The 16,453-nt window shown below is 38.7% G+C and overlaps 1 protein-coding gene across 2 annotated transcripts in view; it reads left to right on the top strand.

Moving 5' to 3' along the window:
- Positions 1–16,453, top strand: part of ibtk (inhibitor of Bruton agammaglobulinemia tyrosine kinase) — a 120,617-nt gene that overhangs the window by 22,286 nt on the left and 81,878 nt on the right. The window contains exons 2-5 of one of the 2 annotated variants that reach the window (XM_059645276.1): positions 4,313–5,049; positions 7,633–7,729; positions 8,637–8,761; positions 12,786–12,896. In XM_059645276.1, coding sequence (XP_059501259.1) covers positions 4,726–5,049; positions 7,633–7,729; positions 8,637–8,761; positions 12,786–12,896 — 657 coding nt within the window. In that variant the 5' untranslated portion in view covers positions 4,313–4,725. The remainder of the gene's footprint in view (positions 1–4,312; positions 5,050–7,632; positions 7,730–8,636; positions 8,762–12,785; positions 12,897–16,453) is intronic. The other variant, XM_059645277.1, reaches the window with a different exon arrangement.

The raw sequence follows: 16,453 nt of genomic DNA, 5'->3' as shown, positions 1-16,453 counted from the left end.
TTAACTTTAAAATTTCAATTTTGTTTTGTTGTTGTTTTCTCTGTATTCAAATATCAAAACTATCCCTAACCTGTGGACCCTATCTTGACAGCAAAGAGCCTTTAAGACCAGGTGTTTGTTCTTGTCCACTTCATTATGCACACTTTAGAAACTTAATTCCTGCTGTATGTAAGTAACAAGAACTGGCCACATTTAGTTTAGATGTGGCTTGCATGATCTAAGAATAATGTTCATGATTTTTACATTATTTTACAGCTGATAAAGTATTTCTGAAGCCTTAATTGTTTCATGTAGATTTGGGACTTTCAGTGATTTTGTTTACTTTGACTTTTAGGTCTCCCTCCATAATCATTCACAGGTACTTGTGCATTGCAAATATTTGTATAATATATCTACCAGAACACATTGAAGGGTATTTTGACTGACTGATTTACTCTCCTAGTTTACCTACAAGGAAAGGAAATGCAAAGTAACAATTTTACAATAATTGATATCCATCCCTTTAAATTTAACTTGCTTTGTAAATTTCAAAGGATTAATATGGTCAGTTTGAAGCTTCTTAAATTTAGCATTTGAATATGTTGACATGATTGCATTTATTGATCATCCCTACTTGCCAAGAAGAAAGTTGTAAGTCATGATGGTCTGCTAATCCTTTATTGTGTGCTCCAGTGTTGGAGACTCCAGGATATTGATCTAGTAAAGATCAAAGCATACTAATTATAAACAACCAAAAGAACTGTGGATGCTGTAAGTCGGGGACAAAAAAAAACTGCTGGAAAAGCTCAGCAGCTCTGGCAGCATCTGTAAGGGAGAAAACAGAGTTAACGTTTCGGGCCTGGTGACCCTGCCTCAGATCGGTTGCCTTCAATTTTATTTTATACCCAGCTCATCTAAATTGATTTTCTGCAATAGTTAGTGAAGAGGTTAATTTCCCTATTTGCATAACAAAGTACAAAAGAGAAGCACAAGTCTTGTCCTAAGGCAAGTCACTTGGGATCAATATTGATTCGCTTCCATTCAATCTTGATGGGGAGGCAGATGGCTGCGAAGTTCAATGCAAGATCAGCAAATTGTGTCGCATGTGAAGCAGGTAGTACTTTAGAGTCAAGCAGATGAAATGTTTGGAGATTTGTCTGTTATCAGTCTAGATTTTATTATTGTGCTCCTGGTCAAGTCTGTATTTGTTGCTTTCCCTAATAAGCCGTTTCCATTTTGGGTGTCACAGTCCAAAGATTCCCAGTAGTTGGAACGAATGTTTGACCTTTTCAGTGTTCTCCAGATGCCCCTGCTGTCCTCTTGGAAATGTCCTGCTGCAAATGAGTTCTGATTAGAATGCTTGCTTTAAGATCTTGCTGTCAGTCGTATGAATGACATGTGGAGTTGGTCTTGAGTGATTAGTACTTTGGTACTGGATATGTTGACTTGTTAAAAAAACTCTGCTATTGGGCCTGCTTTCTAGTTACAGGATTTGGAGGATCTTGTGAATACTTGTACTTGTCCACTGTTTTTTAAAGTATTCACTCCAGGCGTCCACATCTGAGTCTCTTGTATGTGAGCACGTAATAGCACCGGGATCATTTCTGTTTGGCAAACTATGACATTTGTCTTGGGCTTGAGAACGTTTTCCTCAGTTGGTCAAAGGCTGAGCTAGCAATGTCATCAAAGCGGGGCTGTACGTCTGGGCTTCCTTGCACAGGCTCCAGCATCACCAATACATGTCCTCAGCCAAATTGGATCTCTATGTATTATATAAAGAAACTGTTGAAGGCACTACATACTGCATAGGCTTTGGACCCTGACAACATTCCAGCAATAGTATTGAAGACTTGTGCTCCTCAGCCAAGCTTTTCAGTACAGCTGCTAAACCTGGCATCTACCTGACAGTGTGGAAAACTGCTCGGGTACATCCTGTACCAAAAAAAAAATCAGAACAAATCGGACCTCGTCAATTACCAACTCATCAGTTTACTCTTGATGATATTAAAATGATGGAAGGTGTTGTCATTGTCAGCGCAGGCGTTTAGAAATAACAAGCTCACTGACATTCCAATCTGAGATCCACTGAGCTCCTGTCCTTATTACTTCGCCCCGACCCTCTTCTGAGGAGAGATTGAATAGGTTGAAGTTGAGACGAATGAGAGGCGACTTTATTGATGCATATAAGGTTTTTAGGGAACCCAACAAGTTATATGGAAAAGTTATTTGCAGTTGAGGGATTTAGGACTAAAGGGCAATAGTCTCAATAAGAGGGAGATTGAAATCAGGAATTTTGTTTCCCAAGTGGTGGTGAATCTGTGGAATTCTTTGCTATTTGATTTGATCGTTTATGTATATTCAAGACTGAGGTAGACTTTTTTTTTGTTATTGGTAAGGGAATAATGGTTTTGGAGAAAAGGCAAGTTACTGTAGTTGAGGATTATTCAATCAGCCATGATCTTAGTGAATGGTGTAGCAGATGTGATGGTTTGAATGGCCTACTTCTGCTTCTATTTCTTATGGAGTTAAGGTGCCCATCATCCTGACCTGGAAGTGTATTGCTGTTCCATGTCACTGGGTCACAATCCTAGAACACCCTTGAAAGTAGCATTATGCGTGTATCAGCAGCAAATGAACTGCAGTAGTTCAATTAGGCAATTCATCTTCTCAAGGGCAACTAGGATGGTGTGCCCCATCACTTGCTTTGTTTTCAGTTACCTTGGCTTCTGGACCAAGCTCTCTCACTCTTCCAAGTCTTCCATCTTGTTTTATAATGCTGCATTATTGTGTCTTGGGATGTTTTCATTTTATATTTCAAAGATCCAACGTACATAACAGCCGTAACACGTTTGTATAATGTTATGTTCTGAGGAAAGGATGCTTAACCCAAAATGCTACCTCTGCCTTGGTTCCACAGATGCTGTGAGACCTGCTGAGCTTTGCCAGTAATTTCTCAGTTTCTAATATTCTGTATTGTGTTCTGACTTGAGTATGTTTGTAAGTCAGTTTGTATAAGAGAAGGAATTCATTTGTAACTCAGGCACTGATTAGGTAATCATGTGACTAATTCCCTTTAAATGGCATAATTCGTGCTGTACTTTTTAAAAACAAATGAAAAGCATTCCTTTTTAGAAGACTAAAGCCTGGAGTGTAGTACTGGGCTTGTATAAAAAAAACACTTGGCTGAGTTTCTGAATAGCACAAAATTAATGACCAGTTGTAATGCAACAGTGGAAAAACACTAAATCTATTTTTTTTTTCTCCTCTATATAGCTATAAGTAGTTCCATGACACCACATAGTACACAGGCTTTGGTGACAAGTGAAGCCTGGTAGACTAAGGGATACTGAAATAACTTAAACCTTACTGTAATCTTGACTAGTATTACTTGGAAGACCTGTCTGTCCGATTTCATCCTGAAAATTGAACTGTGATTTGGCTTACTTATACCCTTAAATCAAGTTGACTTTTTTGTGCAAATTTCTCTCATACAGTTGTATTTTCTTGCGTGCCGTTTTTTTTAAAATCAGTTTCTATTTATATCACATACGTTTGGATAGAATCTTTTTTATATTTTAAATGAAGATACCCATTAAAGATAGCATTGAATGATAAGAATAATCTGAGAGCGGTACTTTTCTGGTTTGTGACTGATTAACAGAATGAAAGATTAGGTCAGTCTTCCAAACACTGTAATATTTTATGCTGTGTGTAAAAAGAAAAGAAAAAATGTTGGTTCCAATGTTCTATTTTTGGAAAGGTTCTTGGTTCATTCAGAATGTCATAATATTGAATGAGTGTAGTAGCCATAGTTGCCGATTCTTATCAAAAAGCAAAATACAAATGCTCGAAATCTGAAACAATAATAGAAAATGCTGGAAATACTCAGCGCTGGCAACATTTCTGGACTGAAAAAGGCCCGGCAGCTTGTGTCTGAAGATAAATTTGAAATTTCAAATAAGTCATATGAAACTTTAATTATGTTTCTCCCTCTCTACATGTTGCCAATTTGGTGCATATTTCTGATCCCTCTTGTTTTCATTTCAGCTTTTTGTTGTCAGTTTCCAGAATTTGTTCAGTAAATTACATTGAAATTCTGCACATTGGTCCACTGAGCTTTTGTTTTATTTCATTCCACTGTAATGGTTTTAATGTACTAAATGTTTGTTTTCTGCTTATATTTGCCTATATATATGAACTTTTTTTAGACACTCAATGAGTCATCCTAGCTCTTAGAATTTAAAATAAGTTGGTAAGCGAGGAATTTGTCTAGTAAATCAGCAAGGTTGAAATATTGTAAGTATTGATTTTTTTTTTAAATTTACTTTTACAGGTGGCACTTACAATTATGGAGGCTTAAGCAAGAAAGGAGTTGTGGGGAGCTTCCCTTCCCCTCTGGTGGCTGACTACAGAGGAATGACATTCAGGAGAGTGTGGCTCTATTTTGACTGGAAACTTACAGAAGTTTTTATTTTCCATACAAATATTACAAATAAATTTCTATTTTTGTCTATTTAATAGCAATAAAGTAGTATTTTATACCTTTCGAGGATTATTCCTCTAACTAAACCAGCACTGCTGTCATGAATTGAACTAATGTAACAAAGGATAGATTGCTAGAGTGCAGTGTTTTTATAACACCAGCACAAATCTAGCACTTTGATTAGTACATTTACCAGGCAGTTAAGTTCCATAGTCTTCACTGGAATTTAAGGCTTTTTTTGAAGACCTGGAAGTGGGCACAGGATGAATTCTGTGACAGCAGACTGCACTCCGAAGTGCCGCTCTCTACAGCATGCCTTTGATGTGATTTCAGTGATGACCAAGGGAACTGAATGTCAGAACAAAGCGTTCCTTTCATCATATTGCTACAATGCAGCTTCCCTGAAGGATAGCTTTGGCAGAACGGTTCTACACATGGCTGCATCTTGTGGGAAAACATCTGTTTTGGATTGGCTCATTGAAAAGAAAGGGGCTGACCCTTCAGTGAAAGATAAGGAATCTGGATGGACAGCTCTGCACAGAAGCATCTTCTATGGACACATTGATTGCGCTATGTTTCTTCTCAAGGTACTATTTTGTTATGTTTGCACATGTATTAATAGTCTAATTTAGTTTTGTTGCAACAGGTCTGTGGTTGTGCCAATATCCCAGATGTTTCTGGAACTTCAAGGAAGGAAAAACACCTTTACCAGTTTTTGTAATATACAATAATTTTTTTGAGTTCTGAGGAAGTGTCACCGGACCCGAAACATTAACTCTGTTTTCTCCTCCACAGATGCTGCCAGACCTGCTGAGCTTTTCCAGCAACTTCTGTTTCTGTAATATGATGTTTGGAAGAAAGAGATCTCCCACCAGATCTAGGAAATGTAAATCCTTGTCTCAATCTGGTGTCTAATGACTTTAGTTGGAAAATATTAATTACCAAAGTTAAGTTTAGGACAATGGCAAATTATCCTTTAATATGATAAAGCATCTGAAAGTGCTTCACAGGAGCTTTATCAAACAAAGTTTGACACTCAGCCACATGAAACAGTAATCAGATGACCAAAAGCTTGAGGGAAGGGAGTGTGGTTTAAGGAGTGTCTTAAAGAGGAAAGGGTGATGGAGAACTTTTAGGAAACAAATTACAAAACTGGGGCTTTGGCAACTGCAGATACGGCTACCAGTGAAACGAGGCAGGGAGTGGGGGAGATATATTCAGTTGGTAGAAATGTTGGCTTGTCCAGTAGTGTATGTCAGAAAGAGATTTTAACAACTTGAAGATAATAATGGTTGTCAAGAGTTATCGATGTAGACCAGAGTGTTATCACTGTATGTGGAGCCATGAACAAATGTTATGTATTTCTGGACAGTATTGCTGAGGGGGCAGTATTGTGCATTTTTTCTGAGATTCTTCAATCTCTCTCAAATTGGAAGAGAGTCGTAAGTTTTCTTCTTTGTCAAACCGTCATTAACTATAATAGACAATGTTCAGATGGCACAAATACCCTGATTTTTGTAACAGGTGTACGTGGATAGACAGATCCTTCAGCCAGTAAAAGCATAGAATAAATGTAGAAGGATAATTTTTACTTCTAGGGATATAATTGTTGGTCAGCGCAGCACTTTTTGATTGCACGTAGGACATTGACATAGGAGCAATATTTGAAATTTGCTGACGTGACCAACTTCCGCAATTTGGTTAATGTCTCAAGTTCGATGTGATGACTCTTCAAAACAGTGCTTTCTTCTGAAGAAGTTATATTGGAATAAACGTTGGTTCTGTTTCTCGCTTCACAGATGTTGCCAAAGCTGCTAAGTTTCTTCAGAATTTTCTGCTCGTTTTCAATTTCAAGTGTCTGTAGCATTTTGCTTTTATTATAGGTAATTTAGTAAGTAGGAGCCAGAATTCATGTGTTTCTGAAATGGGTTACCAGACTAGTGTTGGGGAAAATGCGATGAAATGAAAAATTCATTTCATATTTCAAAAAAATGAGAGGAATGCATTTGATAAATAGTTAAACTTTCTCGGGCAATAGGAAGTCTGAGAGCATCGGATCATAGGAGTAGGTCATTCAGCTACTCAAGCTTACTCTGCCGTCCTCAGCCACAGCTGATTATCTACCTCGATGTGGTATTTCACTTAACTTGATTTTCATTATTGACAAGAAACCAATCAATCTCTGTTTTGAACTTACTTAATGGCTCAGCCTCCACAACCCTCTTGGGTAGAGAATGCCCAAAAATTCACCACCTTCTGAGTAAAGAAGTTCATTCTCAATCTCAGTACTGAATGAGTTCTGTTTTTTGTTCTGCGAACATATTCCTTGATTCTAATCCCCACCAGTAAGGAAAACAGCCTTTCTGCATTACAGTGTCAGTCCATGCCTTTAGGAATTTTAAATTCTGTAACGTTTGAGTGGTCTGGATGCAGATTTCCAACCTGCCGAAAAGACACACAAATAAGGTTTTATGAGGTCTTGAACACTAAATCACAGAAGTAATATGCTGGTTATAAGCCACTATTTAATGTACAGTTAGCACATTCCATCTCAATATGGACTTCTATTTTTATATCTTTTTTTTTAAGAAATGCCAGAGTGAATTGTGAGAATCCTAGCACGAATGTGGGGTTATGGCTGCTAAGTGTTGAAAATTAGGGAATTCTATTGGACATTGTGAATATTTTCCAAAAGAACGCAAGGTTTTGTGGGAATAACGGTGAATTGTTGCTTTCATGAACAATCGCAGAGAGATATGACTTAGATTTGTAATTGGGAACAAATTGTTTCCAGACACACACCAATTGCATCACCAACTGTTTCATGGCAAATGGCTGCAGAGGCATAGACTGAAAGTCACCCAAAAAAATATTGGATTGGTATAAAGGATATTTGCAAAGAGATATGGGGAAAGGGTGGGATGATGTGACTATAACCCAATTAAAACTAATTCTGGTTGTAAGACTCCTTTCTATGATCTAGTTGCTATAATTGTAGCAAGGTTTCAAGAGTACTAAATGTAACTTTAAATAATTTTTTAAAACTTCACTGACTTTTGTCTCTGATTTCATTTTCATTGTACGTTAAAATAAATTTGCTTGTCTCCTGCTTTTAAAACATGCAATGTTAATGGTTTCTGGTCTGTCCTTTTTTACTTTTTTTATTGCAGCATGGGAGTAGTCTCCATATACAAGATAAAGAAGGCTTATCTACACTAGACCTGGCCATGAAAGATAGACCGTCACATGTGGCTTATAGAAAGACTGGTATAATTCTCACCTCTTTCTCAATCTTTGGGTATATCGGCTTAAAGTTTTAAAATAAACTAAACATTGAATTATTGTTTTATTTTTAATTTTAAAATACTTGCAAAATCCTTTCAGTATTAGTTATAAGTAATATGACTGAATTCTAAAGGTTAATTTTAACTAAATGCCTGAAATCGTCAGTGCATATTTTCTAACCAACTTGTTCAGAGATGTCATACTGCACCACTAGAGCAGGTGGGACTCAAAGCAGGGTCTCCTGCCCTAGTGGAAGGGATGCTACCACTGTGCCACAAGAGCCTTTTGTGAAATTCAGTGTACGTAATACTAATTATCTGCTGCAGATGCTAACAGAATTAGAACAGTGGTTAGTGACATTTTAAAAATAAATTTGTACTTTTTATGCCACCAACATAGCAAACCCAAGGCTAGTTTAAAAATGCAACTTGATGTTCTTTGCCAGTGATTTACAATACGAAGGTCATGATTTGCTTTGTGACTAGTTTGTTTGAAAGCCTAGCAAAGACTGGGGAAATGCTGATGACATGAGATGGTTTCTTGGAGGGAGGAAATGAAGGATATGGTGACCTTCAGTTGGCATTAGCAGATGCTGGCAACAGGCCATTTGCTTTTCCTCTTGGCTGGTTAAGACATTTAGCAATTTAACAGGATTGGCACAACATTCTAAAAGCACCATAAGATATTTAACCAAAGATGTGTATGATTCTCTAACTCTGTTTGTTTAGAGTTCTAATGTTGCAGAAATTTTTGATTTATTTCCATTAGTCTGCTGCAAGTTGCATTTCCTATAATAAATATATTAACTTTAAGGCTCTGCAACGTTCCACTTTTATGTGGTTCACTGGCTTTTGAATTTCTGACATGTATATTCAGATTTATTTTCCAGATCCCACTGAAGTCTATACCTGGGGTAACAACACTAATTTTACCCTTGGTCATGGAAACCAACAAAGCAAGCATCACCCTGAGCTTGTGGACTACTTCTCCAGGTCGGGGATCTACATCAAGGAGGTACAGATACTTTACTGCGCTTAAAATCTTTTTTAAATTCTCTTATGCCGAATAGCAGGATGCTCTGCAGATATTTAATAATTTTGATTTTTGACAATTAAATTGTGGCTGTGCCTGTTTGGCCCCACTTGATAGTGCTCTTGCCTCTAAGTTAGAGGTTTATGGATTAAACTTCAACTTCAGGACCTGAACAATTAATGTCGGTGGATGCATCAGACTATTTTCATAAGTATAATCTTTTGGATAAAATGTTTAGACAGCCCTGCCTGTTTCTTTGGACAGATGCTAAGGTCCCCGAAGCACAACCAACAGGAGATCTCCTTATTCTAATGTATCTTTCTCATCAATGAAAACTCTTCAAAAATCATTGATAGAATTTTCCTGTTTGCAGATCATTCTGTACAGAGTGGTTACTGCATTTGCTCACAAAGCAGCAATAGCTACAATTCAGAGCAATTCATTGTTTCTGAAGTACTTCAGAGCATACGGAGACAATCTGAGACAGAGATGATGCGTGGATGTAATTGTTTCTTTGAGTTTAACATTTAAATCAGTTTCAATCTGAAGAATATTTCTGGTGCCGTATTTCAGGGATGAGATATTTTAACTATTGAAGAAATCGCACAACCAGTGCTCCACTATTTTTGGTTATACACCAAAACAGAACAAATGTCCTGTGAGCCACAGGATTAAAATCTCTAAAATTTCCCTCTTTCAATAAATGCAAGTATTTATAACTTTTCTTGTACCAGTGGTCAGTACATTGTGTTGACTTTGTATGAAATGACACATAAGTTGCAGTATTTTTAATATAATTGGTCAAACAATTTGGCAAACAAACAATTCAGACTACTTAAATTCTAATTGTGGAATGTCCGCAATCGATGGTAATGTTGCTGAATGCTGTAAAAGGAAATAATGTTAACATAATTTGGACATGGTGCATGCCATCAGTCAGACCAGAGCATTATGGTATGGTGTGTGTGGAGGAAGTTGCTGATTTATTGATTTTTACTGTTTTTTAAATTGCAGTGTGTTTTGAACAGCCAAATAAACTGCTGTCAGCAACTTGCTTTTTTTTATTAGTATTAATATTATTACTACTACTACATAGGTTGTGAGGTGTCGTCCTTGAAGATGATGATGATGCGCTAACTTAAACTGCTATTCTGTCAGTGGTGTAGGTATTGCCATGACACTGTTAGAGAGGGAGTCCCATGATATTGATCCAGTGATGCAGAAGGAATGGCAATGTAGTTCTCTGTCTGATGGTGAGAGTTGGAAGTGAACCTAAGTGGTGGTGTTTCCATGACACTGATTTGATGTAAATCTGTTCTGAATCTCTCGCTATCAATATCCATGAATCTTGGAACTCTGTTCCTAATAGCACTTTTGGTGAGCCTACCCCTCCCAACTGTGGATTACAGTAGTTTAAGAATGTGGCTTCCCATCATTTTTGGGAAGGCACTTATGGATGGTCAGTGACTGCTGGTTTAGTTGATACGATCCATCTCTATGAATCTGGGAAAAGAAACCTAACTGCACTAGCCATGTAATTACTCTCCTCCAGCTGTCAAAGTTCAAGACCATCCAGAACCGTGCCGCACACTTGATTCACACCCTATTTACCACCTTAACATAGAAACAGAGGTTAGGAGCAGGAGAGGCCATTTGGCCCTTCGAGCCTGCTCTGCCATTCATCAAGATCACATCCAATCGTCCAACCCGATAGCCTAATCCTGCTTTCTCCCCATAACCTTTTGATCCCATTCGCCCCAACTGTGCTATCCAGCTGCCTCTTGAATACCACCTTGAATACCAGTGTTTTGGCATCAACTACTTTCTGTGGTAATGAATTCCCATAGACTCATCACTCGTTTTGGCTGAAGAAATGTCTCCTCCTGTCTGTTCTAAATGGTCTATCCTGAATTCTGAGTGTAATCCCTGGTTCTGGATGCACCCACCATTGGGAACATCTACCCTGTCTTGCCCTGTTAGAATTTTATAAGCCTCTACAGGATTTTGCTCCCGCCCCCACCCACCATCATTCGTCTGAACTCTAGTGAAAACAATTCTAACCTAGCCCAATCTGTCTTCATACGTCAGTCCTGCCATCCCCGGAATCAGCTTGGTCAACTTTGCTGTCCTCCCTTGAGAGCAAGAGCAACCTTCCTCAGAAAAGGAGACCAAAACTGCACACGATATTCTAGGTGTGGCCTTACCAAGGCCCTGTATAACTGTAACAACACATTCCTGCTCTTGGACTCGTAGACTCTTGCAATGAAGGCCAACATACAATTTGCCTTCTTTACCGACTGCTGCACCTGCATGCTTCAGCAACTGGCTCACAAGGACAGCCAGGTACCATTGCACACTGCCCTCCTCCCAATTTGCAGTCATTTAGGTAGTAATTTTCCTTCTTGTTTTTGCTTCCAAAGTGAATAACCTCATTTTTATCCAAGTTATACGGTATCTGCCATTGATTTTGGCCACTTCTCCCACCCTGTCCAGATCATGCTGAGGGCCCTCTGCGTCCTCGTTACGGTCTTCCCTTTCCGACCCAACTGAATTCTTCCAACATAGCCACACAGTGACAGCAGTGTGTACCGTATACAGGATGCACTGCTGCAGTTTACCAAGACTCTTTTTAAATGGAACCTTCAGAACCTGTGCCATCTACTCATGGGAAGGACCAGGGCAGCAGATGCGTAGGAACATCACTACGTGCACGTTCTCCTGAATGATGCATACTGTCCTGACTTGGAACTATGTCACTGTTCCTTCCCTGCCCCTGGGTGAGGATCCTGGAAGTCCCTTCTTTAGAGCACTGCGAATGAACCTTCATTACATGAATTGTAGTGATTCAAACAAGACAGCTCCTCACCACCTTCTAATGGTCAATTGGAAATGAGCAATAAATCTGGTCTAGATTGATTTTGTTTGTAGCATTAACAAACAAATCATGTTAAGGGTATTTATATTTGGAAAAGCAATAATTAAGTTAAATTTGAAACTTTTTCTGATGAAAGTCGCTCCATGTCATCCTCACAATTCACTATTCTCCCTAGCTTAGTATCATCAGCAAATTTAGAGATTTTGCCCTCAACACTATCTCAAAATCATTTGTATAAATACTGAAGTCTGATAATTCACAACAGCCTGATAATGTGCATCCAGGGTATTAAAGAAAGTGGCCAGGGAAATTTTAGGTGCATTAGTGGTAATTTTCCAAACTTCTGTAGACTCTGGAGGAGTTCATATGGATTAGACAATAGCAAATATATTCCCACTACGTTTATTTAAAAAAAAGGTAGAAAAAAACTGCAGACAAGTTAGATTACATCAGTAAATGTCAGAGTCTGTTTTACAGAGGATGGTTGGTGCCCGGAATGCAGTGCTGGCGAAGTGGCAGAAGCAGATATGATAGCAATGTTTAAGAGGCATTTAAAAAGATATGAACAGACAGGAATGGAGGGATGTAGATCATGTGCAAGCAAATGGAATTAGTTTGGAATGGCATCATGGATTAGAGATGGTGGGCTGAAGGGCATGTTCCTGTGCTGTGCTGTGCTTTTTAAAAAAATGTTTTATTATCTTGTTACTGTATCTGGAACCAGAAATTACTTCTTTAATATTGCCTTTGGAGACTGAATTCTTTACAGTTCACAGTTTAAGGTTACAGTGTCGGCCATTTAGGACTGAGATGAAGGAAATGTTTCTTCACCCAGAAAGGGTGAGCCTGTGGAATTTTCTATCACAAAGTGGTGAAGCTAAAATATTGAATGTTTTCAAGGATCTAGATACAGTACTTGGTTCTAAAGGGATCCAAAGATATGGGGAGAAAGCAGGAGCAGCTTACTAAGTTGGATGACCGGCCATGATCATATTGAATAGTGAAGTGGACTGAAAGGCCTACCCCTATTTTCTATGCGTATAACTTGGATAGCTTTTACTGAAGTGCAAAGTGGGAGCAGTGAGTAAAGTAACCATCCTGTACTTAAATCTTGACTTTCTTGTTTTTCAGGTTGTGCTTTGCAAGTTTCATTCAGTGTTCCTTTCCCAAAAAGGCCATGTGTACACCTGTGGCCATGGCCAAGGCGGTCGACTTGGACATGGAGATGAGCAAACATATCTTGTATGTAGAATTTCGGTTAATTTTTCCTTTGACATGTTCCTGCCTTTGTATTTAGCAGAATAAATGAGATTTTGAAAAATCGTGGAACAGGGTTATTCTATGGTCACCCGTATCTTCTTGTAAACTCTGTCCCCTGGTGACTGCCTAGGAAACAAAATCATATTTCTCTCTGGGCTACAGTGAAAATTTCCTGTTGCTGCAGCAAATCTTCACATTGACCCCAGTAGGGAGAACTTCAAGCATGGGATATGGCAAAAAAGAGGAGCTGAAGAAAATTCAATTCCTCTCTGATTAAGGAAGAAGTGACTGGTGGTGAAGCATTTATTGTCCACTTTCTAACTTTCAGGCTTTTCTGTTCTTAAATGCTGAGAAATTATAAAGCTCTAAGTCTGCAAACCCAGTCTTCGTTGCAAATGCAGCACTTGCACCCCTTCCATTGACTTGGGTTTAAATTCCTGCTCCTGAAAAAGAGAAATGCTAGGAGAACTAATAGGAAAGCATGTGTAGCCACCCATCAGTAGCCCTCTTCTTTAGCATAGAAAATCTATGAAAGATAAGGCAAAACAAACAGGGTTTTTAAATTGGTAGTGTTTATTGCTTTAAAATAGGAATGGCAGAACAATCAGTGTGTTCTCTGGAACAGAGAATGGCAGATTTTGAATGTTGTAGGTGAGCCCGTTGGAAGTTGCGGTGCTTTTGCACCATTGGTTGTATTTTTCGCAATTAGTAAACAGATATCTTGGCCAGTACACCCAGGAGTCTGCATTTGCATCTTTTGAGTTTGTCACTACACTTATACTCGCATTGGGAACTCCTAACAGCATTGCCCATGGCATCAATAGAACGCTCGAACCTCTCCTCCTTATGGAAACCCTGATGGGGTCACCGATGATGGTGGGTTGCACTACCTGAACCAGACAAAGTGCAATCCAAGCAGGTCCTCAGTGGTGACTCAGACGGAAGCTGTTCATGTCATGTCAACAGTGATTGAAGTAGGAAAATCGCCTATTGTTGCGATTCCCTTGGTATGGGAGTTGGATCTGCCTTCTGGCAACAATTGTATGTCCATTGATGTTCAACAGCATTCCCATCTTAAAAGATGTTCTGCACAAGGTATCCACCTAGAGGAATTCAACAAGGAATGCCTGCCATCTTCAATTCAAGGATGAATTCCATCTTTTGAAAACATCTGCTACACGAGGAAACATAACTCGGTGACACAGAATTTCCTATGTAGACAGTCCTACTCATTCATAATTGAAAAAAAATTGGTGTCTATTCCTTGTGTTCACAACTCCAGACCAAATATGCATATGAAAATATATTTTTACTGTAGAAAATCAGACTCTTTGAGGCTGATTAACTGACTTGGTTGCCTGACAGCTGACACAGGTTAGATTTGCCTGGTGTTCAGTTCCTGTTCCACCTTGCTGAATTTGGGACCCATTGCTCTACCTGTGAGTCGAACCTCCACTTCTTCACAGAACTGAAGCAATTCCTGTGGTCCAGGTTCATAGGGAAGTGAGTTCCACACTTGCATTCCACAGTTGGGTTTGAAAACTGTGATCTTTGATTTCTTTTTTAAAGCTTTCCAAAATAGAAAAGCCAGAAAGTTAGTAAATAAGTATTAATGCATCAACACCAGCCACTTTTTCCTTGACCAGAGAGGAACTGAATTGTTAGAACATCTGAGAGATCTGGAACTTAGCTCTGTACGTTACCGAGAGTTAGCTCTCACCATTTGACTGTGGGTGTGAGTACGTTGTTCTCGGTTCCTTATTAAGAATTGTCAGCTATCCTGGTATTTATTCCTTCTTCATGTTGAAGTGGCCGTCATCTTGTGGATACTATCATATTCATGTGGCAAAGATGTTGGCTAACTATTTTGGGTGTTTTATAAGTTCCTTGTGAGATTGGCATGTTGTAAGGGAAGTGATGTGCCTCGAGCAGGGTTTGTCAGTTTCTGTTTTTGACACGCTAGCAGTTTTTTGTCACTTTTTTTAGGTATCTGAGTAAATTAACATCTTGGCCAAATATTTAAAAAAAAAAAAAAGGTGGCTTGTGTTTCCCATTCTCACTTTGCTTCGTTATGGACAATAGAAACTTCTTTTTGCATCTATTAGCTATCTGTGCCCATTTCTCGCTTGATAAAGGAATTTATAACTTTTTCATTTGTAAGGTATTGTATCAGTGCAGGTTTGGGTGCAGTTTTGCCCTTTTCCAGAGTCAGGCCCTGAAAGTATTGAGACACAGTGAGTATTTGGCTTTAGTCTCAAATGGTGTGAATAGAAAATGTGAAAGTATCCTTGAACTCTTGCTGGATTTCATGGAAGCTTCAGGTTGCAGCCATGGATTCAGAAAATGAGAAGTTCTTCATCACAATTGTAGTAGTTGTTGAGAGAGGAAGTAAGTGTTTGCCTTTTATAAAAATTAGGAGCAGGAATAGGCCAGTTGGCCCTTCGGGCCTGCCCTGCCACTTACAATTGCTGAGCCAATTTTAATCTCAACTCCACATTCATTTACCTCTGATAACCTTTCACCCTCTTTGCTAACTGAGAATCTGTCTGCACCTTAAAATTTCAAATGGATAAATTCAAATTGAAATGTTGCCTTTAGATAAATAGAGTTTCAATGATTCCTCCTTCTTAGAGGAAGGCATTTATTTAAATGGGGAGACTGTGTATTATCAAGTAGTGACCCAAGTTGGGGAAAATCACCTAGAAAAGGAAGGCAGAATGTAGTCAATCCAAATTTTCTGCTGATAGCGGGGGAGAATAAGGTGGCGGAGCATATTGTAGTGAACACATAACAAATCTATAAAGGTTAGTAGGTAGGTCGAGTCAGTGGGCAAAAACTTGGCGGATGGACTTTAAATTAAAGTGTGAGGCCATGCACTTTGGGAGGAAGAATCAAAAGGACACTACTGTTTAGATGGAGACAGACTGCAAAAATGTGTAGGACAGACAGAACTGGGTATTCTTGTGCATGAAACACAAAATGTTAGCAACTGGAGTACTGTGTATAATTTAAAGTGTGTGGAAATTGAAGGCAGTTCAAAAGAGATTTACCAGGCTGTTTCCTGGGATGAGGGTGTTTACTTATCAATAATAGCTAAACAGGTCAAGCCTATATTCCTTATTGCTGAGAAGAATTGTCTTATTGAAGCACATAGGATAGATATTGTGGTGTTTCAACTAAACTTGGGGACGTAGTCCCAGAATAAAAGGGCTGTTTGTTTAAAAACTGAGATGTGAAGGCATTTCATCCATGAGAATAGTGAAATTCTGGAAATCTCTAGATCACAAAGTATTTAAAGAGGAGGTATATATATTTTAAAAATATTAATGAGTTGAGGGTTATGCTGGCATAAAAGATGATTTGAGGCCTCGGACACCACCTCCATGATCTTGTAGATTGGTGGTGAACGTCCTACTCCTAACACACTCTCTCTCTCTCTCTCTCTCTCTCTCTCTCTCTCTCTCTCTCTCTCTCTCTCTCTCTGTTCTTCTGTATCCTTGCCATTGTTAACTTGTCAAGACTCGTCAGGATCTTGTATA

The sequence above is a fragment of the Stegostoma tigrinum genome, chromosome 4, assembly GCF_030684315.1.
Source record: "Stegostoma tigrinum isolate sSteTig4 chromosome 4, sSteTig4.hap1, whole genome shotgun sequence".
Classification (NCBI taxonomy): domain Eukaryota; kingdom Metazoa; phylum Chordata; class Chondrichthyes; order Orectolobiformes; family Stegostomatidae; genus Stegostoma; species Stegostoma tigrinum.
Note: the sequence above shows the minus strand (reverse complement) of the source record. Positions and strands in the feature narration are given on the sequence as shown.